The sequence below is a fragment of the Scyliorhinus canicula genome, chromosome 12 (assembly GCF_902713615.1).
Source record: "Scyliorhinus canicula chromosome 12, sScyCan1.1, whole genome shotgun sequence".
NCBI lineage: Eukaryota > Metazoa > Chordata > Chondrichthyes > Carcharhiniformes > Scyliorhinidae > Scyliorhinus > Scyliorhinus canicula.
Genome location: NC_052157.1, coordinates 118,322,678 through 118,347,306, shown reverse-complemented (window position 1 = coordinate 118,347,306; position 24,629 = coordinate 118,322,678). Strand labels below are relative to the sequence as shown.

Sequence of the window (24,629 nt, the reverse complement as noted above, 5' to 3'; positions counted from 1 at the left end):
TATTCTTCTTCCATTAATAACCATGCTGCGTTTGGGATGGGGGGCTGGAGCCGTTACTTGTTACCCCCGATTCCTCATCCATATGTAGGCCGAGATAGTGACTGTTGCAGAATGTTTGAGGGGAAGTAAAGAGAGACATCATGGATGAAACTGAAAAGGACATGTCTGTCTTTTTCAACAGGAGTCATTGGTTTGCAATCAGGTTGATTTTTCTAGTTGGATCTCCTATTGTAACAAGCCTCCTGCTACTTACTCTCAAATACTCTGAATCGGCGCAGGCCAGGGGTCAAACCATTAGGCTTCTGACCTTTCCCGCTATGTGCTGTGTCACACGCCATTTTAAACTACTGGGGTTGTGGAGGAATTGGATATTTTTTCAACTCTGCTAGTAATTCGATTAACTTGATTCCACTTTAATTGAACTGTGTGAATTCTGTCCCTTTGAATGAACTTCCTGTACTCCATTCCCTCTATTTTATGGAGAATTTAATGTTTATTGTAATATAGGATGGTGGCTAGGGAGCAGAAATTTTAACCCGCTGTCGAAATTTCTGTGTTTATCCCAGGTTAATACAGAATAAAGCTCCCTAATGCAGAAACGGAAAAGCAAAGGCAGGTTGTTGGTGCTGGAGTTAAGTCTCCCTGAGCCAGCTTAAAGCATTGCAAGTTAAATGCAGACAAAGCTCCTTTACTTTGTCCAAGCAATGCACCTCAGTTGTGAACAAAGATGATCACCCCTATGTCACCAGTGTGATATTACTTATCCATAGTCTCTTGGGTGAATTGCAAATCAGTGGCAGTGCGATACTATAAACCCATGACCACTAAGAATAAAAATGAAGGACTTCCGGTTGCGGCTATGCAGAGCTAAGTCGCACGTTCGGCAGCTCTCGCTAGGAACGGACTTTTGGGCTCTTTTTAGGGCCCCCAACGGAACTTTTTCGACGTCTCCCAGTGTGGGAAGGAGTCAGCAACATTTCCCCAGTGGTGTATGGCCTGGACCAGGAGTGGGGCGAGTAGAAAAGTGGTAGCAAAGCCAAAGTAGAAGCGAGGGAAGAAGCACAAGATGGCGGCGGGCGGAGACCAGGCGGCATGGATGCAGTGGGCGCAGGAGGAGCAGGAGGCTCTTCAGCGCTGCTTCAGGGAGCTTAAAACTGACCTGCTAGAGTTGATGAAGGCTTCAATTGGTAAGCTGCTGGAAACTCAGACGGCCCAGGGGGTGGCGATCCGAGAGGTCCGACAAAAGGTCTCCGAAAATGAGGACGAGATCTTAGGCCTCGCGGTGAAGGTGGAGGCGCATGAAGTGCTCTATAAAAAATGGCAGGAGCGGTTTGAGGAGATGGAGTACCGTTCGAGGCAGAAAAATCTGCGGATCATGGGCCTCCTGGAGGGGCTGGAGGGGTCGGATGTGGGGGCCTATGTGGTCACCATGCTAAATTCGCTGGTGGGAGCTGGGTCCTTCCAGGGGCCCCTGGAGCTGGAGGGGGCTCACAGAGTACTGGCGAGAAGGCCCAAGCCTAATGAGCCGCCGTGGGCGGTGGTGGTGCAGTTCCACCGGTTTGCTGACCGGGAGTGTGTGCTCAGGTGGGCCAAGAAGGAGCGGAGCAGCAGGTGGGAGAACGCTGAGGTACGGCTCTACCAGGACTGGAGTGCAGCGGTGGCAAAGAAGAGGGCCGGGTACAACCGGACGAAGACGGTGCTACACAGGAAGGGAGTGAAGTTCGGCATGCTGCAGCCGGCGCGTCTGTGGGTCACCTACAAGGACCGACACTTTTACTTTGAGTCCCCGGAGGAGGCGTGGACCTTCGTACAGGCCGAAAAGTTGGACTCAAACTGAGGGTTGGGTACAGAGGTTTGCGTGTAGCTGTGTTACATTTTGAGGAGGGGTTCTCTGTTTATTGTTGGTTCTTTGTTGCTTTTCGGGTGGGTGGGGCACTGTTTTTGCTCGGGTCTGTCGGATGGGCTCGGGGAGGGGGGTGGACCTGCAATGTTGGGGGCCGATGGCGGAAGGGGGATGGGTCCCCGCGAGGGGTCCGGTCCGGTAAAGGGAGCGGCGTCAGAGGAGGCAGGGTCGGGTAGGTGGAAAGCGCGGGCTTCTTCCCGCGCTGAGGGCTGAAGGGGCGGGGCCGGAGCTGGGAAGCGCGGGCTTTTTCCCATGCTGAAGGCGGTAGGGGAAGGAGGAGAACCTGCTGGTTGGCAATGGGGAGGAGGGGAAGCCCCACGCTGGGAGGGGTCGAGGGAGTGGCCAGGATCAGCAGGAGTCAGCTGACATACGGGAGTGCAATGGAGGGAGCAATGCAGCTAGGTGGGGTCCTAGCTGGGGTGGGGGGTACCGGGTTGCTGCTGTAATGGCCATGAGGGAGCTGGAGCAGGTAGAGGAGGTCGGGATGGGGGTCTGCCGCCATAGGGAACGGGCACGTGGCGGGCTGAGGAAGGGTAATGGCTAGTCGGCGGGGGAGGGGGGGTAGGTAGCCCCCGATCCGGCTGATAACCTGGAATGTAAGGGGACTGAATGGGCCGGTCAAACGGGCCCGCGTGTTTGCGCACCTGAAGGGGCTGAAAGCGGATGTTGTCATGCTTCAGGAGACGCACCTGAAGGTGGCGGATCAGGTTAGATTGCGGAAGGGATGGGTAGGCCAGGTGTTTCATTCGGGGCTGGATGCAAAAAATCGGGGATGGCAATCCTGGTGGGAAAGAGGGTGTCATTCGAGACGTCGAACATTGTGACAGACAGTGGCGGGACGTATGTGATGGTAAGTGGCAGGCTGCAGGGGGAGCGGGTGGTTTTGGTCAATGTATACGCCCCGAATTGGGACGATGCAGGTTTCATGCGGTGCATGTTGGGCCGGATTCCAGACTTGGAGACGGGGGATCTGATAATGGGGGGAGATTTCAACACGGTGCTGGACCCGGCACTGGATCAATTGAGATCCAGGACTGGTAGGAGGCCAGAGGTGGCTAAGGTGCTGAGGGGGTTTGTGGACCAGATTGGGGGGGGGGGGGTTTGACCCATGGAGGTTTGCGAGACCGAGGGCCAGGGAATTTTCATTTTTCTCCCATGTGCATAAGGCCTATTCCCAGATTGATTTTTTTGTTATGAGTAGGGCGCTGATTGCGAGAGTGGAGGATACTGAGTACTTGGCAATAAGCTCACTGAGTTTCCTTATCTTGGTTGTGCAGTTACGGCGAGGCAAAAAAAAGGGAGTGAGAGTGGAGGAACAAGTAACTGCCCGATTTCTTGGCTGCAGGCAGCGTGTTGGCAAAATAACCAGCAAATGATAGGACGGGGTAATGAAGGGATAAATAGCATCAAAAGTCAGGCTTCCTTATAATAATAATAATCTTTATTGTCACAAGTAGGCTTACATTAACACTGCAATGAAGTTACTGTGAAAAGCCCCTCGTCGCGACATTCTGGCGCCTGTTCGGGTACACTAACGGAGAATTCAGAATGTCCAAATTGCCTAATAGCACGTCTTTCGGGACTTTTAAAAAATAAATTTAGAGTACCCAATTAATTTTTTCCAATTAAGGGGCAATTTAGCGAAGCCAATCCACCTACCCTGTACTTCTTTGGGTTGTGGGGACGAAACCCACGCAAACACGGGAGAATGTGAAAACTCCACACCGATAGTGACCCAGAGCCGGGATCGGACCTGGGATCTCAGTGCCGTGAGGCAGCAGTGCTAACCACTGCGCCACCATGCTGCCCCTGTCTTTCGGGACTTATAGGAGGAAACCAGAGCACCCGGAAGAAACTCACGCAGACTCGAGAAGAGCGTGCAGACTCCGTACAGGCGGTGACCCAAGCCAAGATTCGAACCTGGGACCCTGGCGCTGTGAAGCCATAGTGCTAACCACTGTGCTACGTGCTGCCCATATGGAGCACCAACATCCTTCAGTCTCTCACACAAATGCCCACTCATTAAATGTGAACCAAGTGTCAGCGAGCGTTTCAATTCCTTAGGTATTATCCTAAATGCGATCTAATCCTCACCTAATGTCCCGACATTTCCAGGGGGAATCACTGGTGCGGAAGGTTGACTGACCTTCACTTTCATCAAAAGGTGACAGTTCTGAACCATATTGTAACCCCTCCTGCTGAGATAAGATTACTTAATGTAAAACTGCATGGCCTCCTTCTGCACTGTAAATTCTATGAAAAGAATATGAACTCAGGGTGAACTGGTTGGTGTGGGAACCAAACTGTAATAGTTATTTTGTATCCTTCCATTGGCATTTAGGGAAGGGAAGATTCCACATTCGCGGATGATTACCTGGGCACCAAATGAGGAGTTTGTGAGGAACAATCACGTTGTGAACAATCCCGTGCAAACTATGTACATTATGGGAGATCTGGGGCCCTACGGAAAGTAGGTTTTCCAACTCTGAATGAAACTATTCCAGACTGAAGTGTGTGAGATTGGCTGCTGTTTTAATGGTTAATTCTGTGCTGTGTGTTCAGGCTGGGGAAGCGTGAGAACGAATACGTACTGTGCACAATTAAAGTGGACAGCAATGGAGTTCTCGCCGTAAAACCAGACTTCAGTGGCTCCAAATCAGCTTACAGGTAAGTACTGTATCCTGACACCTCTGTGTTGTGGCACCAGCCTGTGGTTTCGCACTATTTGTATTAATAATAATCTATATTGTCACAAGTAGGCTTACATTAACACTGCAATGAAGTTACTGTGAAAAGCCCCTTGTCGCGACATTCTGGCGCCTGTTCGGATACACAGACGGAGAATTCAGAATGTCTAAATTGCCTAACAGCAGGTCTTTTGGGACTTGTGGGAAGAAACCAGAGTAGCTGGTGGAAACCCACACAGATACTGGGAGAACGACATTAGGCCCCTGTGGGCCTCCTGTAGCTATGGCACTCTAGATGTGGCCCCGATTCCCGCAACCCTCTCGTCCTGATGGGTCTGGTCCAGGTCGAAATTTATTTGATCCGATGCCCTGGCATAGAATGCATCCGTGATCTCCCAGATGCATTTGTGGATGGATGACTGTGAGATGCCGCACAGGTCACCCGTTGAGCCTTGGAACGATCCCGTGGTGTAGAAGTTGACAGTTGCCATCACCACCATGGCCACATGGAGTGGGTGCCCTGCTCCTCCACGTGGCACCAGGTTAGCTAGCATGTTGCACAGGTGCCGCACTGTCTCCCTGTTGAGATGGAGTTTCCTGCGGCACATGTTGTTCGACAGCACCATGAAGACATCTCGGTCGTGTATACTCTTGGTTTCCTCTTTCGCCTGCGAGAACCCTGGTCGGCTGATTAAATTGCCCCTTAATTGGAAAATTTTTCAAAAAATAAAGCAATCAACTTATGGATAAAAATATTTATGCCTCTGCATTAGAATTTGTGACATTTCGAAGCCATCTTAATGTTGAATTTGCTGTGCATGAATTCTCAGACCAGGCCATTCCTGATTCCCTCATCATAAATTATTTTTCTGCATCTATCCTATTGCAATTCTGTAACATCCTTTAGATCATTCCTCAGTCTTCTAAACTTAAGGGACTACAAGCCAAGTTTCTGGAACCCTTTGAAATAATCTAACTCTGGTATATTCTGGTAAATCTCTGCTGAACCCCTTCCAAAGCTAGTATCTCCATTCTTTGGTGGCCAGAACTGAAGCTAACATTCCATTTGCTTTTTTTGTGTGTATCGCTCTTTATATTTGTTTACTGGATTTCAGTGAACTGTTTACATGGACACCTAAATCTCTAATCCTTTACAGCTTTCAGTCTCTAACCCTTAAGAAAACAACTCTATTTGCCTTTGTCAGAACCAAAGTGAATTAAATCTGAACTTAAAACTAAACATTGGAAATAGACAGGTCATTCTGATCTAACAGAGGCAGTTTACCTTTTGGGTAGGGACAGTTCATCAGAACTGGCACAGTAAATCTGAGGAAGCTACGAACCCAAGACTGACGCGGAAGGGACGGCAGGATAGATGGAGATGAAGATTCTAGATATGAATTACTTTTGCAAGTACCTGAAATGTTTCAATAACAGCTTTGAAAAATTGGAATGGGGTTAAAGTACTATATTCTGTGCAAGAATTAATTCATTCACTTGCTCCCCTTCTGCTTTAGAGCCACATCTGACTATCCCTCTGGCTCTCTAGTGCTTTTGTCTGCATATTATACTCTGTGAGGCAGTGCACACTTCTTTCTATTGTCGCAAAATGAATTGCTCTGGTCTTCAACAAAATAAAGCACTGGCTGCAGTTACAGTTATATAGTGCCTTGTAAAGCAGAAAGTTCCCACGGTATTTTTAATGGATAGGGAATGAGGAATTAAAATAGAATACATAAATAGATATAGTGCCAGGTATGTCACAGTTTTAGCCCTTTATAACAAGAGTATCTTACCTTTGGCCCTGAGCCTCATTAATCCAGAAGTCTAGAACACTCAGTTGTTTTTGGCTCTTTCACTTTTCTGGGTTTACCCTGTTCTTCTCGCTCCTTGGGACATTTGCCTTACTGTTGGATAGATCCTGAAATAGCATGCCATGACCTCTTGACAGCAACAATGTGAGATACATAAAATGGAAACAGGGCTCTAAACTATATGCATGTGGACATTTATGCCATAAACCATCCTGTGCTATCTACATTTTGTCCCAGCTATGGCTCCTACGCCCTTGCTTCTCAGTCAGTACTGGGGAATAACAGTCTAGTCTGACATCCCAATGCAGTACGCTGCATTTCAAAGGTGCCACCATTTGATGAAACATTAAACTGAGGCCCCGACTTTCCCCTCAGGTGGATATAAATGATTTCCTGACAGTATTTCGAAGCAGTCAAGGGGAGTTATCCAGGTGCCCTGATCAATGTTTATGTGTCAATCAATATCACAATACACAGTATCTAGTCGTCATCACGTTGCTATTTGTGGGAGTTTGCTGCATGCAAGTTGATTTCTGCATTTCCATGCATCATGTCAATGACTACACTTTTAACCAAAAAACTTAATTGGGAATAAAACATGTGGTTGTGAAAGGTGCTATATAAATGCAAGCCGCCTTTTTTTTTCTTTAAAGGAGGCCTAACCACTGCATTTATTTTTTTATAAATTTTATTGAATTTCCTAAAACAAACAACCATATTATCAACAAACGAACAACCAAGAAATAGAAATACAGAGTCAAAAAGTTATATATACATCTTTCCTTATAATTGTAACAAACAAATTAACCCCACAGTAAACTAACCCCCCCCCCCCCAAAAAAAAAAGCAGTTGACGGTGTCTGGGTCTTTAAAATATGAGCTAAATGGTTTCTACCTCTGGCAGAATCTCCCCACTGATCATCTGATGTACTTAATTTTCTTCGTGTAGAAATAACATCAAATTGCCCAACCAGGCGGATGCACTAGGAGGTATGGGAGACCTCCAGCTAAGCAGCATTTGCCTCCTGGTCTCTCGAGGCAAAGGCGCGAACATCCGTCCCTAACCCAGAATGAAATGTCGGTGAGTCTGAGACCCCAACTGGTGGTTACTAATGGACTTGGTTCTAGGGCTACCTGTAGAATCTTAGACATTGTATTAAAAATGGAAACACAGCAGCTAGCAAGTTTGGGATAAGACCAAAACGTGTGAGTGTGGTTAGCTGCCGAAAGCAAGCAACAGTCACACTTGTCTTTCACATCCTGGAAAAACCCACTCGTCCTCGCCTTGTTCCAATGTGTTCTGTGCAAGACCTTAAACTAAATCAATATAAGTCAGGGGGAGGATGAAGTAGAGGGCCTCCCTCCGAGCCTCATCCGTAAGCACAGGACCCAGTCCCTCCTCCCATCTTTCCCCCATTTCCTCCAATAGGATCTGATGAAAGGATAAGGCCATACAAGTCTGACATAGATCCCCCGTCCAGTTGCGTCAAGGACAAGACCCTCCCAGCAAGAAGGGGGTGGAGCCAGGGGAAAAGAAGGAAAAAAACTGAAACCGACAAATCTCGAATTTGAAAATAACGAAAAAGGTGTGGTCTGGCCAACTGAAATTTGTCGGTGAGCTTCTCAAAGTTGGCAAATCTCTCCTCTTAAGAAGAGATCCCTGAAAGCAAGTCCCTTTGACCCGAAGGCAAAAAGAGGTGATTACCGCAAATCGGGCTAAAGAAGACACAGAGAGGTTTGAAATGCTTCCTAAACTGTTTTCAATTCCTAAAGGAAGAAACCACCACCGGACTCGAGGAAAAACCTGTGGGGGAGAAGGGCAACAGTGCAGTAATTATGATGTGAAGGTAGTCGGTAGTGGTGCACGATCGAGCCTCCATTTTTCCCCAAATTGATTCAGGACCGCTAAGCCATTGCACGATTTTCTGAATGTTGGCAAACCTCCTGACCCCCTATCTCCCTGAAGGGCTACGGACACTGGGACACTTGCCCGCCCAAATAGAAGCAGAAATCAAATCGTTGACCATAATAAGAAATATTTGGGGAGAAAATGGGAATACTTTGAAAGGAAAAGAGAAATCTAGGAAGCACATTAATTTTTATTGTTTGGATCCTACCTGCCAGCGGTAAAGGAAGGCTATTCCACCTCTGCAGATCAGCTTTGACATTACTGATGAGCCTTGAGTAATTCAATTTGTGAAGTGATGCCCAGTTATGGGCTAACAGAAACTAACTTTGGAGAGGCGAAACTGCAATGAATTAATTTAAGCTCCTCTAGCAAGTAGATTCACTGGAAAACACTCACTCTTACCTACGTTTTGTCTGTAACCAGAAAAGGCACCAAACCTTGTGAGTATCTTCATGATGTTGTCCATGGAGGGAGCCGGGTCTGTAATGAACAGAGGTAGGTCGTCTGCATAAAGCGATACCTGATGCTCCAGTCCGTTCCGACAAATACCCCTGAACTGATCAGATGCCCTCAACTCTATCGAGAGGGGCTCAATAGCTAAGATAAAGAGCAGCAGGGAGTGAGGGCAGCCCTGTCTAGTGCCCCTTCCAAGGGAAAGTATTCTGACAATATTGTGTTTGGGCGAATGTTGGCCTTGGGGATAATGTACAACATAGACATAGAACAGTACAGCACAGAACAGGCCCTTCGGCCCTCGATGTTGTGCCAAATAATGATCACCCTATTCAACCCCACGTATCCACCCTATACCTGTAACCCAACAACCCCCCCCCCCCCGGAGGAAACCCACGCACACACTGGGAGGACTCCGCACAGACAGTGACCCAGCCGGGAACCGAACTTGGGACCCTGGAGCTGTGAAGCATTTATGCTAACCACCATGCTACCGTGCTGCCCACAACAGATGAATCCAGGAGGCAATTTTAGGGCCGAATCCAAATCTCCTCAGAATCTCAAGTAGATAGTTTTATTCCACCCTACATATGCTTTTTCTGCATCCAAAGCTACTATAACTTCAAGTTCTGGAGTAGTGGAAAGGGAGAAGGCAATGTTTAAGAGACGTCGAACTGCCGACCCTTCACAAAACCTGGCTGATCCTCAGATATTATAGCTGGGAGACGGGCTCCAGTCAGGACCAGCAGCTTAAGGTCCCTATTCAAAAGTTAAATGGGTCGGTATGACCCATGTTCTGCTGGGTTCTTGTCCCCCTTGAGGAGCAAAGAAATTGAGGCTTGGGTGAGGTTCGGGGGTAGTGAACCCCGAGATGGCAAGTTGTTAATATATCTATTAATAAAGGTATGAGCTGCTCCGAGAACATTTTATAAAACTCAACTGGGAAGCCGTCAGAACCAGGGGCTTTGCCAAATTGCAGCCGTCCAATGCACTTTGATATTTCTCCCGGGCGTAAGAGGGAATCCAATTACTGTCTCCTGCCTCCTTGATGGTCAGGATATGTAGACCATCTAGAAAACTCATCATACCTGATGTGTTTGGAGGAGACTCTGACTCCCATAGTTCATGATAATACAAACTTAAAGCCGCATTAACCTGGAGAAGAGCGGAAACAAGATTACCCTCCTTTTTCCAAGTCATAGGGATCTCTCGAGAGACGGATTGCCGCTTGAGCTGATGAGCCAGAAGGCGAATAGCCTTCTCACCATGTTTGTAGAAGGTGCTCCTAGAATGCTGTAACTGATGCACAGCCTTACCAGTTCAAATTAGAGCTGTAATTTTTTTCATGTGCATCAGTAGCTCCGGCGTTGGGGCTAAGTGAATATTAGTGATCCACTTCCAAAATGGAGTTCACCAGCCTCTGTCTCTCCAATCTCCATTTTCATGGCTTGAGGCTTATATGAGAGTTCCTCCCTTATGACGACCTTTAGGGCCTCCCATAGTGTCAAAGGAGAGATTGACTCCAACTTGTTGAGCTTAATAAAGTCCGCTGTGGCAACAGAAAAATGGTCACAGAATTTGTCATCAATGTGGTGTCTAGTCTCCAAGGTGGGAGTTGGGAAAGGCCAAAATCTAAGTGTAAATCAACAAAATGAGGGGCATGATCTGAGATGACGATCATCAAATATTTAGCTGCCACCACTGAAGGGAGAAGAACCATATCGACAATAAAAAAAGTCGATTTGGGAATAAGCACAGTGGACATGGGGGAAAAAAATTAATTTTTAAAAATCGTTTGGATGCAGGAAACACCACGAATGTACCCCACCCATCAGTTCTGCAAATGAGGACAGTGCCATGGCCATCCCAGGTGTGGTCAGAAATTTTGGTATGATCCAATCTCGATTTGGAATCATGATGTCAGATTTGGAAAACAATCCAATTTAGGGTCCAAGACACATTTCAGGTCGCCTCCAAGAATCATCGGGTATGAATCCTGGTCAGGGAGGGCGTCCACCAGCGAGTTTGTAATGCCTTTCAAAGTGGCATGGTTTTCTAATTCCATTGCTACTATGTGGTCAGCAAGGGAGAAGGAGAGCCCACCCCCACCAGCTTGCTTTGTACCGATCCCTGCGACGCCAGGGAGTCTGATTAAGGCCCGAATCTTTATTTTCTCCCTTTTTGTCATTGTTACAAGAAATGCGACTTCCTTTGAAGAGTTGCTAAGTTTTGAAGTTGTTTCTGTCCAGTGTGCTTTAAACAGGGTATGTTTACAGAGAACCTACATGTGCGCACTACCCCCCTACATGGTCACTGGAAGTCTAACCACTGCATTTCTGATTCATTCTTTAACCTTTCTTATTCCGATGCTTATTGTCCAGCTGTGCATAGCCATCATTTTTATTACTGAAGTCGTAAAATTTTTGTCAGATTTTCTCCTCAACCTCCAGTCCAGAACTGGATCAGAATGTTTATCTGAGAGGCTTGTGTCAGAGTTTCCTTTCGAAACCTTAATTTCCTATTTGTGACATTCTCTATTCTTTTTGGGCAATAGGATTGAGACTGAAGGAGAGAAGAAGGAGCTGTGGCTGTACACAATTAACAATGCATCCATCACAGTCCAGAAGGATGATCAGGATAGGGAGAAAAATCTCTTCAAAGACGTAAGAAAATGTTGCTTTTCTTGGAGATTTGATGCTGGTTTTCGTATATTGAACATCCACCGGGGTCACGTGTAGCTATCGGATTGAAGTGTTAGGGAGAGTTAAAACTTCTGCCTCTCTGCACAAAGGTTTAAGATATGCTGAGGCAGCAGCAAAAAAACATTGCTACACACTCCTCTTTTCTTTCAATGTGCAAAGGCATGATGGGATGGGGCATGATACCGTGACGATGAGGCGTGTTACCCTGGTGATGGAGTATGATACTATGACATAGCCATCCTTGTGTACTTTACATGAGTGACCCTCCTACTTTGAGCCCAAGCAACAAATATCTGTAACTGCTCCACAGTGATGGACCAAACCCAGTAGCACCCTGAAAAGGAACACCAGGATGCAACTTTTGTACTGAAGGACTGTCAATGTGTTCCACCAGCTCACTCTGCGCATACCAGGATTAAACCTGGGACCTTGTTGCTCTGTGCTGTGTGAGATGGAAGAAGTCATGAACAACGTTGACCTTCTTGTTCAATTAAACTCGGAAAAAACCACCAAGAAAGCATTTGACATTGGGCCGGACAATATGGACAACAATAGCTAATATTCCTGCAGCTTGGATCAACCCACAATCCAGATAGATTGAATTATAGAATGCATTTTCACAGTAACTTCATTGCAGTGTTAATGTAAGACTACTGTGGCAATAAAGAACCAACACCTCATCACTGACCCAACAACAGAAGTCCCTGGATTCGATTTCTCTTGAAGAGAGTGGACAGCACTCATCCAAATCAGCACAGGGTACGGACGACATGGCTATCTGCCCTGTAAATTGAAGATGAGAGTCGATATGAACTGATCATGGAACACATCACATTAACCTTCCCACTAAGATGTGTTGCAACAGGCACCTCCTTTCTCCAATTGGCATCTCAGAAGGCCATCAAATGGATAACCAAATTACATATCTCATATAAGGTTCACCCAAAGAACACGGTCACCACACAGTGTGTTAGATTAATGTCGGTGTCACAGAATCAGGTTCACAATGGCTTTAACTAATACATCACTTTACAAAATGGACAGAAAGTCATGATTATTATTATTGTCACAAGTAAGCTTCCATTAACACTGCAATGAAGTTACTGTGAAAATCTCCTAGTTGCCACACCCCGACACCTGTTCGGGTACACAGAGGGATTCCAGAAGAAAAAAAACAAGTATTAATATATTCGGCTGCTGTGTAATGTGTGCTCACGAGGAGATGCTGTGTATTCTGCTCCTGTGTGGTGACCCTGAACCAACAATGTTTTATTTTTGCACCTGCAGACTCCTCACAGGAGCAGAATAAATAGCACCACCTTGTGCCTTCCCTCGTTTGCAGTGACTGTTCAATAATCTCACTCTACAATGGTTGCTCAGTTCCTATTGATTCCCTTCACATTGACAAGCCATTCTGTTTCTGTCATTTCCAACAAAACATTTTCTATTTCTCTACAAGTTCAGACGCTACCTCTCACCTCTATGATAAAAGCAAATGCTGTAGATACTGGAAACCTGAGAAAAAAACAGGAAATGCTGGATAAACTCAGCAGATCTGGTAGAATCTGTGGAAAAAGAAACAGAATTAAGGGGCGCGATTCTCCCCAAAGTCTAAGTTAATTTGTGGCAGGTTTTTCAGGGAGTTCCCCACCGCTATCCAATGAGCCCAGGGGAATTTCTCACTGGTTTAATTTTTTTTAGCACTGAGGAGCTGAACTCAGAAATCAGGCCACCATTTTGAAAGGATGCCCCGATCTCTAGGTGAGCTCACCCCCCACCCCTGGGCAATGTCACCTGCCACACATATGGACTCTACTTCACACACCCGAAGTGAGGAAATCCCACTTTGGGGTTCCCCCTCTTCAGGACCCCCCCAAGCCCCCTTCAGCACCCCCTCCCTTCCAGGACCCCCACCTGGACCCCCACACACTTCCTAGAGGCCCCTACTTACCTGCCCTGCACTCCCCCATCCTTCAAACCACCCCCCTCTACCTTCATTTCATGAGCATGTCCCCCCTCGGCCCCTGACCCATGGCAATGCCACCCTGGCACTCGGCATCCTTCCACTGACACCCAGGCAGTGCTTCTGCCAGCTTGGCAGTGTTATCTGGGCACCTTGGCAGTGTCAGCGGGACAATGTCGAGATGCCCACATTCCAGGGGGAGGGCCAGGGAGCCCCTGCACTTACCTTGACAACCCAGGGGTCTCCAATGGCCCAGGAGAACCTCCCACCCCACCCCCTGTGCAGTTCTTCTCGGTGGACGTTTGTGTGGACCAGCACTGATTGGTGCCCGACTGCAGCCTCCCTGGGGAGGCTGGAGAATTGACGGAGGCCGGTGGATCTCAGGCAGGTAGGTCTAAGTAGGCCTACTTCCGCGAGCATCATTTGGCCCTGCCCATTTTGGGCAGAGTTCCGATTCCGATGTCTCGCAGGACTTCGGCGAATTCCACGAGGCGCAAAGGCTGTCAGGAGGTCTGCTGGAGGCCTCTTGCGAGATTCTCCGGCCATGTGTGCTCTCGTTTGAGCGCAACGCTGCAAAAGAATCATGCCCAATGTTTCAAGTCCGTATGACTCTTAAAAATGCTGCCAGATGGACAAAGTTTTTCCAGAATTTTCTGCTTTTATTTCTCTAATTCCTGTGCATATTATTGACCTCATTCTTTTTTTAAATTTAAAGTACCCCATTCATTTTTTTTCCAATTAAGTTGCAATTTAGCCTGGCCAATCCACCTACCCTGAACACCTTTGGGTTGTGGGGGTTTCTCCAAACAGGTCAGTTTGTGCAGTTGTCATCTTCCCTGAAACTTTGAAACCAAGAATCAGTTAAGAGTGCCCTCCCATTCATTCAATCAAGGCCTGAGTATTCCTTACTTGCTTCATCCTCTCTCCCATCTGTAATCTTTGAAACACAGCTGAGCACCACCCAGTCCAACCCTGTCCATCTACCCGTTTTCTCTTTCTACCGTTGTGATGTCTGACAAGTATTTTTACCCTTCGCCAAATTTCCCAGTGACAAATAATTGCTCCATTCCTTGACAGTCTACAATAAATAGAAGGAACTTGACTGAGTGTAAGGGTTTGTTTAATATACACGAAACAAATTGCCATTATGATGATCAAGCAACAGAAAGTATGTCGATTTGCATTGGTAACTGTGTCCAAACTGTATTGCTTTTTATTCAATTTTAAGTTAAATCTGGTAATTCAGTTCTTGCCCTTTTTGCTAACAGCTGTATGACAGACACAAGGAGTACCTTAACACTCTGGTTGGAGAAGAATTTGAAATTGTAAGTACGTTTTTTCCTTCCAGTGTTTTCTGTCAAGAAGGAGCAACAATTGTATATATATTTTAATAGAAACTGAACTAGCCATATAAATACTGTAGCTCCAAGAGCAGGTGAGGGGCTCAGAATCCTGGGACGTGTAACTCACCACCTGATTCCCCAAGCCTGTCCACAATCTACAAGGAACGAGCCAGGAGTGTGATGGAATACACCTCACTTGCCTGGATGAGTGCAGCTCCAACAACACTCAAAAAGCTGACACCATTCAGGACCCCACTTGATTGACACCCTATTCACTCCCTCAATCACCATGCACAATGGCAGCAGTGTGTACCATCTACAAGATGCACTGCAGGAATTTACCAAGGCTTCCCTCGACAACACCTTCCAACCCCATAACCACTACCATCTAGCAGGACAAGAGCAGCAGACACATGGAAACACCTCCCCCTGGAGATTTCCCTCCAAGCAGCTCACCATCCTGACTTGGTAATATTTCGATGTTCCTTTACTGTCGCTGGGTCAAAATCCCAGAGCTCCTTCTAACAGCATTATGGGCGTACCTACATTACATGGACTGTAGCGATTCATGAAGGCAGCTCACCACTACAATCTGAAGGGCAATTACGGTTGGGCGAAAAATGCTGGACTAGCCAGAGGCACCCACATCCCATGAATTAATTTTTTTTAAATGATGTGTTGGCAGCAAGCAACCTTTGAAAATTTGTGTGTGCCAGCTACCTAGTATGGGGAAAGTCTGCAGCATAAAATTACATATGGTTTGACCAGAATTGACAGCACACTGACCATTAGACTTGGAACAGTGCCATTTAGCTTGTTCTAGCATTCAGCGGGATCGTGGCTGATCTGTGACCTAATTCCATATACTTGCGTTTGTCCCAAATTCCAAATTATCTTAAATTTAAAAAAATCTATCAATCCCAGTTTTAAAATTGACAGTTGATCTAGCATCATTTGTTGTTTGCAGAAGAGAGTTCAAAACTTCTACCATCCTTTTGTGTGAAAATGTTTCTTAAGAAGGATCTAGCTCTAATTGATTTGTTATGCCTTGCAGGCTTTTTTTTATACTGCCTTTTTTAATAGCCCTTGCTGTTTTATCACACTTTGCTGTTCTTTGTATATTTCCCAGGATCAATGCTAATTTTTGCATCTGGATGCTTTTTTTGTTCTTTTACATTTCTTGCTGCCCCTGGCTGTCTTTTTTGCCTCTTAGAAGTATAATCTGGTTCTGCATGACTGGTCCTGCATAACACATTGGGCCATAACTTGCCAGAGTGGCAGTCAGTGTCACATTGCCACTCCTGCGCTAAATTTCTTCAGTGCCTGTCTTAGCTGACCTCCCTGATTCAGGCAGTGCAGCAGGGCCCCGACTTCAGTGCTGAAGTCTGAAAGAGTTGAAGTGAAAGAGGACATGTCTTTACCACGCTAACTGCCATAAAGCGGGTAAGTTCAAAGATCCTATTGAAAATAGCAGGACATCGAGGGGAGTGGGAAATTGGATGTGGGGGTCGGGGAGGCAGGGTTGGTGTGGAACCCTGTGTGGTGGGGGTTTGGCGGTGAGGAAACTGTGGAAGTGAGGGGAAGGATGCATAGTTGGGTGGGGGCCGGTCCCCATTGGGTGTGGAGTGTGGGGGGAGTCCGTGCTGGATATTTACAATAGTTACGCTGAAATTGTAAGTGGTTTATTTTAACTTTTTTCAGAGTAACTGTTGGAGATCACTGGCAAAACCATTCGGCCTCAGCAATTTAAACCACTTTGTCTGATGGTTCCAGCACCATCTTTGTGATTTCTGCTGGCAGCATTGACGCCTGGCACCATTTCGGTGGTTACGGAATTCTGGAATCCAAATCACTGGCACCTCGGCATGATGCGATCAGTGGCCAAAAGACACTTCCAGAGAGAGCTAGCTCAGCAGTTGTAACAGTGACAGCTTTCACGCATTTATTGCTGAACAGGATGGCATGGTGGCACAGTGGTTAGCACTGCTACATCACAATGCCAGAGACCCTGGTTAGATTATTGCCTAGTTTGCATGTTCTCCCCCTTTTTTGTGCGGTTTTCCTCCCACTGTCCAAAGATGTACAGGTTAGGTGGATTGGCCATGATCAGGTATAGAGCCTGATTTCGGAGGGTTGGTGCAGAATCAGTGGACTGAATGACCTCCTTCTGCATAAGAAAATAGAAGGAAAGAAGATAAGGTGAAATGGAGGCCAGTTAAAATGGTTGAGTCATCATGGCAGCTATGAAACTCCGAGACGTGAAGCTGAGAAAACAGGGAGTTAAGAAATATAAATAATGTGCTACAAACCCTGTATCAGTGAGAGGCTCATTAACTGGCTGAGGCTCTCTCTCTTGCAAGTGTTTGAAATAAATTCAGGGGAACTTAGTCCTTCTGGACAGTTGCTATGTAAACCCTTACTTGGGAACTTCGGAGAGGTTTTCCAGCCCATCTTTGGGTACTCTCCAAATCCAAAGCACAGCCAGGAAGTTACAGGCCTTTTAATGTTTCAAAGTTAAGCACTAACCTGTGCTGACAATCCACATTCCCTCTTTGTCCCATTGCTAAAAACTGTTTGACATTCAGAAAACTCATGAAGCAAGAGATTTCAACTTGATAAAAAGAAAAATGGATTTAAGTATATTTTTCTACTAATGCCCCACCTCCCCACCAATTCCGACCTTGAAATGCCTGCTGGCGCAGAGCTCCCCAAAGACGAACATCTTTTCAGTGCCTTGCACAATTCCATCCTCTTTATTGCTTGTAAGCCAGTCTATTACTTAGTGGAGTGTATGACAGCTGAGCCTTCACCCATTACTATCTTTATCCAGCATGTTTTCTAGCAGATATCACCAGATGGCAACTAGGACTGAGAACAATTGTCTCCCTTGGGTGAGGCTGACTGCAGCACCTGCCCCCAGTTGAGATCAACTAACTCAGCACAGAGACTGTGACATGGATTCTTTTAAGTCACAGTAGCACAGTGGTTAGCACCGCTGCTTCAAAGTGCCAGGGCCCCAGGTTTGACTTCCCGGCTTGGGTCACTGTCTGTGCAGAGTCTGCACGTTCTCCTCGTGTCTGCGTGGGTTTCCTCCGGGTGCTCCGGTTTCCTTCCACAAGTTCTGAAAGACGTGCTGTTAGGTAATTTGGACATTCTGAATTGTCCCTCCGTGTACCCGAACAGGAGCCGGAATGTGGCGACCAGGGGCTTTTCACAGTAACTTCTTTGCAGTGTTAATGTAAGCCTACTTGTGACAATAAAGATTATTTTAAAAGTCTGCATCGGTCAGCCCCACATCGCAATTACCCATTGAATCATCAAGGAGGACTGCATAGCCGTTTCATGATAATTGAATCAGACTGCAATCTTCAGTACTGAATCAATCAAAATGAAAACTTTTCTTCTATAAACAGACAAATGGAGACTACTTGGTACCCCTTGTCACTTGTTGTTCTGTACCTCATTTTAAGTCCAAACTTAGGGCAGCATGATGGCATAGTGGTTAGCATTGCTGGCTCACGGCGCCGAGGTCCCAGGTTCAATCCTGGCTCTGGGTCACTGTCCGTGTGGAGTTTGCACATTTTCCCCGTGTTTGCGTGAGGTTCGCCCCCACAACAACCCAAAGATGTGCAGGTTAGGTGGATTAGCCACGCTAAATTGCCCCTTAATTGGAAAAAAATGAATTGGTGGCACTAAATTTATAAAAACAAAATTAAAAAAAAATTAAGTCCAAACTTGCTGTGTGCCACTTAGATTTGTACATGGAGCCTTGAAAACTTGATGGAGTTTATTGCTCCATTTAGCATAAAGGAATGGGAGCATATTGGTGATGTTACTAGATTAGTAATCCAGCAGCCTGGACTAATGCTTTAGGAACATGAGTTCAAATCCCAACAGGGCAGCTGGAGGGGATTTGCATTCAATTAGTTAGTAAATCTGGAATTAAACAAATACCAGATTGTTTTAAGAACCTTTCTGGTAATAAGGGTCTGGTTGGGGGAAATGAAAGGCAGAACTTGTTGCTTTGGACATTGATGCTAATACAAAACTTGGAATGGCCCCATTGTGATCGCGGCACCAAACAGCAGAATATATTCATCTGCACGGCCTCTTGCACTAGATATGGATCTTTTCACCTACCCCCATAATCTTTTATGTTGAATTGATCGGAAGTAACATTCTGATTTAAATCTTGTGCTGGCGATGGAGGGATTTGAGCAGATATCTCGGGTGACACCTAGTGGTGGGTGTGATTTCACATGCAGAGTCCCTTATCCGAAGGAGATTCCACTCTCTCCTGTGGTCTCCAGAAAAGAGCTGAGGCTGGACATTTCTCTCTGATACCAAGATCCTGCCGGTGGATGCAGCCCACAGCCTGGATTCTGTGTTGTTGATGGAAACTCGAGAGGGGGAGGCTTTCTCTGCTCACCTAAGTGGATGACACAGGACATTCTTGCTAAAGTAGAAGAGAGTCCTATCTTGGTGAGGAATGCGAAAAAATGTTGGGAAAAAGGAAGTGGAGAAGAATATAGAAAATGTAATTGAGCATCAGTTGTGGAACACAATTTGAAGCATGTTTTCCCTCTCTTGAAGTTGTATGTTGTCCTTTTAAAATTGTCAGTACCACATACAGTTAACTGAGCGTGAAAGATCCTTGCTATTGCTGCTCTTCCTAAGAATAATGGTAGGCGATTCAGCCTGTTAGGCTTTCTCAGCATTTATTAGACCTTCTCTGATCTGTATTGTAACTCCATCGGCTTACCGTTTGATGCTTTTAGCTAACAAAAATGTATTTCTCTGTTTTGAAAGCTGCAAATCTCCCAGCATCTATTGCCTTTTAGGGAGCCAGTTCCAGGTTTCTCCCTCCTTTTGTGAGGAAGAGTGCTTTCTGATTTCACTCCTGAATGCTGCCTTTCTCTAATTTGAAGAATATGTCCTCGATTTCCCCTTCAGAGGGAAACATTGTCTACTTTATCAAGTACTTTTCCCATTTTAAACACCTGGTCCAGATCATTCCTCAGTGTTCTACAGTCAAGAGTCAGAGGTGGCGACCTTCTCGTGCCTTTGTCTCCTCCTCCATTCCAGTGATGAAATATCTATACTTGTTTATCACATTCTCTTCTTCAGTTGTGTTGTGGTAGGCAACCAGGAGATTACAGCCACAGATTAAAATCCTAATGCACCATCAAGTACCAATTTGAAGCACGGCAGTCTTTCAATACATTGCATGTTTTTTTTTCTGTTGGTCACATTGGCAACTGTTTAAAAAATTATAAAAGATGGTTGGTGTGTGTGATGGATATATTTGTGTCATGATTGACTTCAGTTTTAAAATGCATTCCATCCTTATTTTTGCAGCCTCCTCTCGGTGCTCTTAAGCTGTTTGTGAATGGTGAGATTGGTAAGTTTAATATAATACGCCTATTTATAGCCTGTATGTGCTCATTAGCAGAATACCTTCAGCCTCATAAGGAACACTGAGCACTGGTGACACCATGTAAATACACCACCTGGTGCCAGTCTTCAAATCTGCGAATCAGCAAGTTCTTGGGCTGACCCACAGTCCATGAACATATGAAAAGTAACGGACGAGAGCGTATCAGTCGGTCCATCAAACCTGCCCTATACAGCCATATTGCCTTGAACATCATGATTGACAAACCTGCCAGCAGCCATATAATTAACCTCGGAGAACCAAATCCGAAAGGTTCCTCTCTGAATCCTGGATGTAATCACTACAAGTTTTGTTTAACTCATTGGTCACTATCTCAACCAATTATTTCTCCTTCCCTTTATATTCTGTGATGTCCACTCTGACCAGGACCTGGTCTCTTTGCATGTGAGTGAATCTGTGCTCACCTGTGAGCAGCAACTCATTTCATGGGTCAACTGTCCTCGGGGGGAAAGGAAAAAGCTCTGGTCCTCAAAACTATTTCTACACTTTCACATTTTATACATAAAATAAAACATCCCCAAAGAAACAAAGGTCAAACTGCGTCTGCAATTCCTTTCTACTAGCAAAACGTTCCGGAGTGCGATCTTCCGCATACTTTCCATGCACTTCCAAAATTTTGAATACCAAATACTGCTGCTTCTCTCTTGCCTCCCTATCCACCTGTGCCTTAAATGAGATGATCTTGCCCCTTAGCACCGTGTTCCATGCCTCCCAGACCACCGATGGCGAGACCTCCCCATTTTTATTGAACCCCACATAATTATCAATCACCTTTGCCACCCTCACATAAAAACTCAGATCCACGAGCAACCCCACATCCAACCTCCACGCCAGCCTCTGTGCAGACCCTTTCTCCAAGACCACATCTACCAAGATCCACCAAGTGCAGCGCATGACGTGAAATAACAATCGGCAAGTATTCCGCCTTCCTCACCCCCGACAACAATAGCCTTCCCATAATAAAGAAATCAATCCTCGAATATACATTATATACCAGCGAGTTAAATTAATGTTCTCTGCCCCGGATGCAAGAACTGACAGGGATCCGCTCCCAACATCTCCTTCATAAATGCTGCCAATGCCCTCGCCCACCCCGCCCTGAAGGGTCAATGAGCGCAGTGTAGATCGATCCATCTCCAGATACAACACCATGTTTAAATCCACCCCCTAAAATTAACTGATGCATATCGAGGCTAGGCTCGGAATGGCCACCAGCATCCTCTTCATAAACCCCACATCATCACAATTCGGAGCGTACACGCTAACCAACACCATCAACCTCCCCTCCAAAACACGCATTACAAAAACATATCTACCTCCTTGAACTGCCACCACCTTCCCTATCTGAAACCTAACTCACCAGTACCACTACCCATCCCCCAGCCCTGCTATCAAAGCCCAAATGAAACACCTGACTCACCCAACCCTTCCGAAGCCAAGCCCTGGTCCTTCACCCTCAGATGGGTCTCCTGCAGCAGCACCATATTGGTTAGCACTGTTGCTTCACAGCGCTGGAGACCCGGCTTGGGTCACTGTCTGTGCGGAGTCTGCACGTTCTCCCCGAGTCTGCGTAAATTTCCTCCGGGTGCTCCGGTTTCCTCCCACAGGTCTGAAAGATGTGCTTGATAGGTGAATTGGACATTCTGAATTCTCCCTCAGTGTACCCAAACAGGTGCCATCGTAGTGTGGCGCCTAGGGCATTTTCACAGTAACTCAGTAACTTCATTGCAGCCTACATGTGACACTAATAAAGATTATTATTATAAAAGACTCTTGCTCTTGCCCTCTTCACCGGTCGACCCAGCCTCCAACGTTCCATGTAACCATTGGGACTGGGAGTCTCTCACCCCCCTTCCCCTCCCTTCAGTCATGACCGCCCCGCGGGGCATGCCTGCCCCCCCCCTCCTCCCCCATGAATGATACCAAGTCCTGCCCCTAGTCATAGTCAACCCCCCCCCCCAACACCCCTCATTCCAAATTGCACTTCCTCTCGCAACCGCTGCTTTCAGCATATTCTCCATCCCCCTCCATTCACGCCTCCTAGGCCATTCGAAACCTGTCCATACAGGCTCCCCCAACCTAGCAAATGTAAATTTGCTAGTGAGGTGGATCCCAACAGAGCATCCTCCTCCCACATACCTATCACATAAGACCAACAAAGAAACCACCACACCCAGCCCTCCTAAACAACCAAACATGCTAAACACTAAACCAAGGGGAAAAGCCCCCAACCCATTATCCTCCCGTCCTCATATCATCCCCTCCCAACCACAACAAAAAAATCAAAGTCCAAATTCCGTTCATGTCAGTCTTTCAGCCCTCACAAACACCTCCGCCTCCTCCACTGTCTCAAATAAATGCTCCTTGCTGTTATATGTAGCTCTCAGCTTTGCTAGGTACCACCCCTAACCCCATTTCACTCTTGTACAGCATTGCCTTCACCTTACTAAAGTCAGCCCATCTTGCCGGCTCCTGGTATATATGAATACTACTGCCTTCCCAACTCTCCTCCAGATTCTGCTTGGCCCATCGCAAGACCCTGTCCTTCATCTGATAGCTGTGAAAACAGACCATCACAGCTTTAGGTGGATCGTTCGCCTTTGGCTTCGGACGGTGTGACCAATGATCCTTATCCAACCCAAAGAGGGCGGTGTTGTCCTCCTCCCCCAAGAACTTGGTGAGCATCCCCGAAAGGTACTCCGCCAGCCTCCGGCCCTCAAGCCCCTCAGGCAGTCCCAATATCAGGATTCTACCGCTATGACGGTCCTCCACTTTGGCTCTCAGCCCTTTATTACTCTTCTCCACCTTCCGCAGCTCCTCTCCCATCAAGAAGAGCTGGTCGCTGTTCCTTGATAATGCCTCCTCCACCCCCTTCAACACCTCGCCAACCTCCCGCATCGTCTCCGACGTCTTTCCTAGAGCCTCCTTTATCAGAGCCAGCATATCCTCCACCAGCTGTTTGAGCTTTCCCAAAATCTCCTTCCCATGGCTTTCAAAATGCGTGGTAAACTGCCGTTCAAACTTCACCGCCATCATCTCCGGTAGCATGTCCACCGTAATGGGGTCAGTTCCACCCAGCGAGCTTGCTCCCAACATCTTTCCTCCCACAGAACTCCGTACCGAACTCAGACCTGCAGGCGGACTAGCGCTCATCCCTCTTTGTGCTGTATTCTTTCATTGGGATTTTGACACTCTCCAGTTCTACACAACTTTACTGAAGACAGGCCATCTAAAAGTTCGTCCGAAAACTGGGTGAAAAGGGCCAAAGAAGGAGATCTCTAGTGGGAGCCACCCAACATGCAACCTCCACCTACACATCACCACCGGTAGCCTTGGATACTGTATTCTAGCAAAAGAGTTATATAAGGACAATTGTAGTTTATTTATACTGAATCACCCTAAAAATGGAACTTAATACTCCTTTGCTTTGGGTATATTTTTATGGCACAGATCATGAATCTTGAGGAAATTATGGACAATTATATCAAGATCTCTTTGTATTCTCAACAGACTTTAGTTCTTTACCCTGTAGGTATCAATATATATTTTGTGCTTGTCCTGTCAGCCTGCATAACGCTACATTTATTTAAGGTAAATGCCATTTGGCAAGTAGGGTTCAGTTCTCTATTAGTTCTAGATTCAATTAGAGCTGTTTATTTCCATCTACAGTGCTAATTCTGCCTCAGCATCTACATCCTGGTTACGATCGGGGCATTAGTAAGAGCACCACAAAACATTATTGCGTCTGGCAATGGAGGAGCAAAGCCAGCCAGGATTCATGCTCCTGATCAATAATACCAGGGTGGGTATGTATTCAAACTGTGGTGGCCACCTGCTAAATAGACTGGAAAATTCATTGTGGCCATGTATAAAATAAAGGCACTGGCACAGTAAAATAGAGTACTTTGGGTTCTTACTCAGAGCTTAGGGAGCTGCACATGGTTCTTCAAGTGTGCAACAGGTCTAGTTAAAATATTTTTTTATATAAGATTGACAAAAGTGGGCCATCACTGGCTTGTAAATTCCTTGAGAATGAGAGCAGGATAACTGTCCCTCTGTGAGAAGTCCTGACCATTACTGTCCAGCTATGATGAAGGACTCATTGGTATCATTCTTGCTGTCCCTAAGGGTTTAGCATAGTGTCCAACAGCATGTTGCCACAACCAGTTCATAAATTGTGGTTCATTAAGGAATGAAAGACCAAAATCTATATCTTTATTTTATTTGGTAGGAATGTCATTAGATTTAGGAAGGTACTCATCCAATATATCCACGTTTTTGATGTATGAGTCGATTCCTGATCAAACAGTTTAGGCAGATTACAATTCCTCCCCAAAGGGAAGGAGGGAGAATTACAAGCCAGGTCTTTCCAGCCCACCCTCTTATATGGTCCCTACTAC

At 46.2% G+C, this 24,629-nt stretch overlaps 1 protein-coding gene across 3 annotated transcripts in view; it reads left to right on the top strand.

Moving 5' to 3' along the window:
- mks1 (MKS transition zone complex subunit 1) overlaps window positions 1-24,629 on the top strand; it is an 80,523-nt gene that overhangs the window by 18,857 nt on the left and 37,037 nt on the right. For 2 of the 3 annotated variants that reach the window (XM_038813858.1, XM_038813861.1), the window contains exons 6-11: window positions 4,245-4,373; window positions 4,466-4,570; window positions 8,737-8,808; window positions 11,321-11,429; window positions 14,700-14,756; window positions 20,133-20,175. In XM_038813858.1, the coding sequence (XP_038669786.1) occupies window positions 4,245-4,373; window positions 4,466-4,570; window positions 8,737-8,808; window positions 11,321-11,429; window positions 14,700-14,756; window positions 20,133-20,175 (515 nt within the window). The remainder of the gene's footprint in view (window positions 1-4,244; window positions 4,374-4,465; window positions 4,571-8,736; window positions 8,809-11,320; window positions 11,430-14,699; window positions 14,757-20,132; window positions 20,176-24,629) is intronic. The other variant, XM_038813860.1, reaches the window with a different exon arrangement.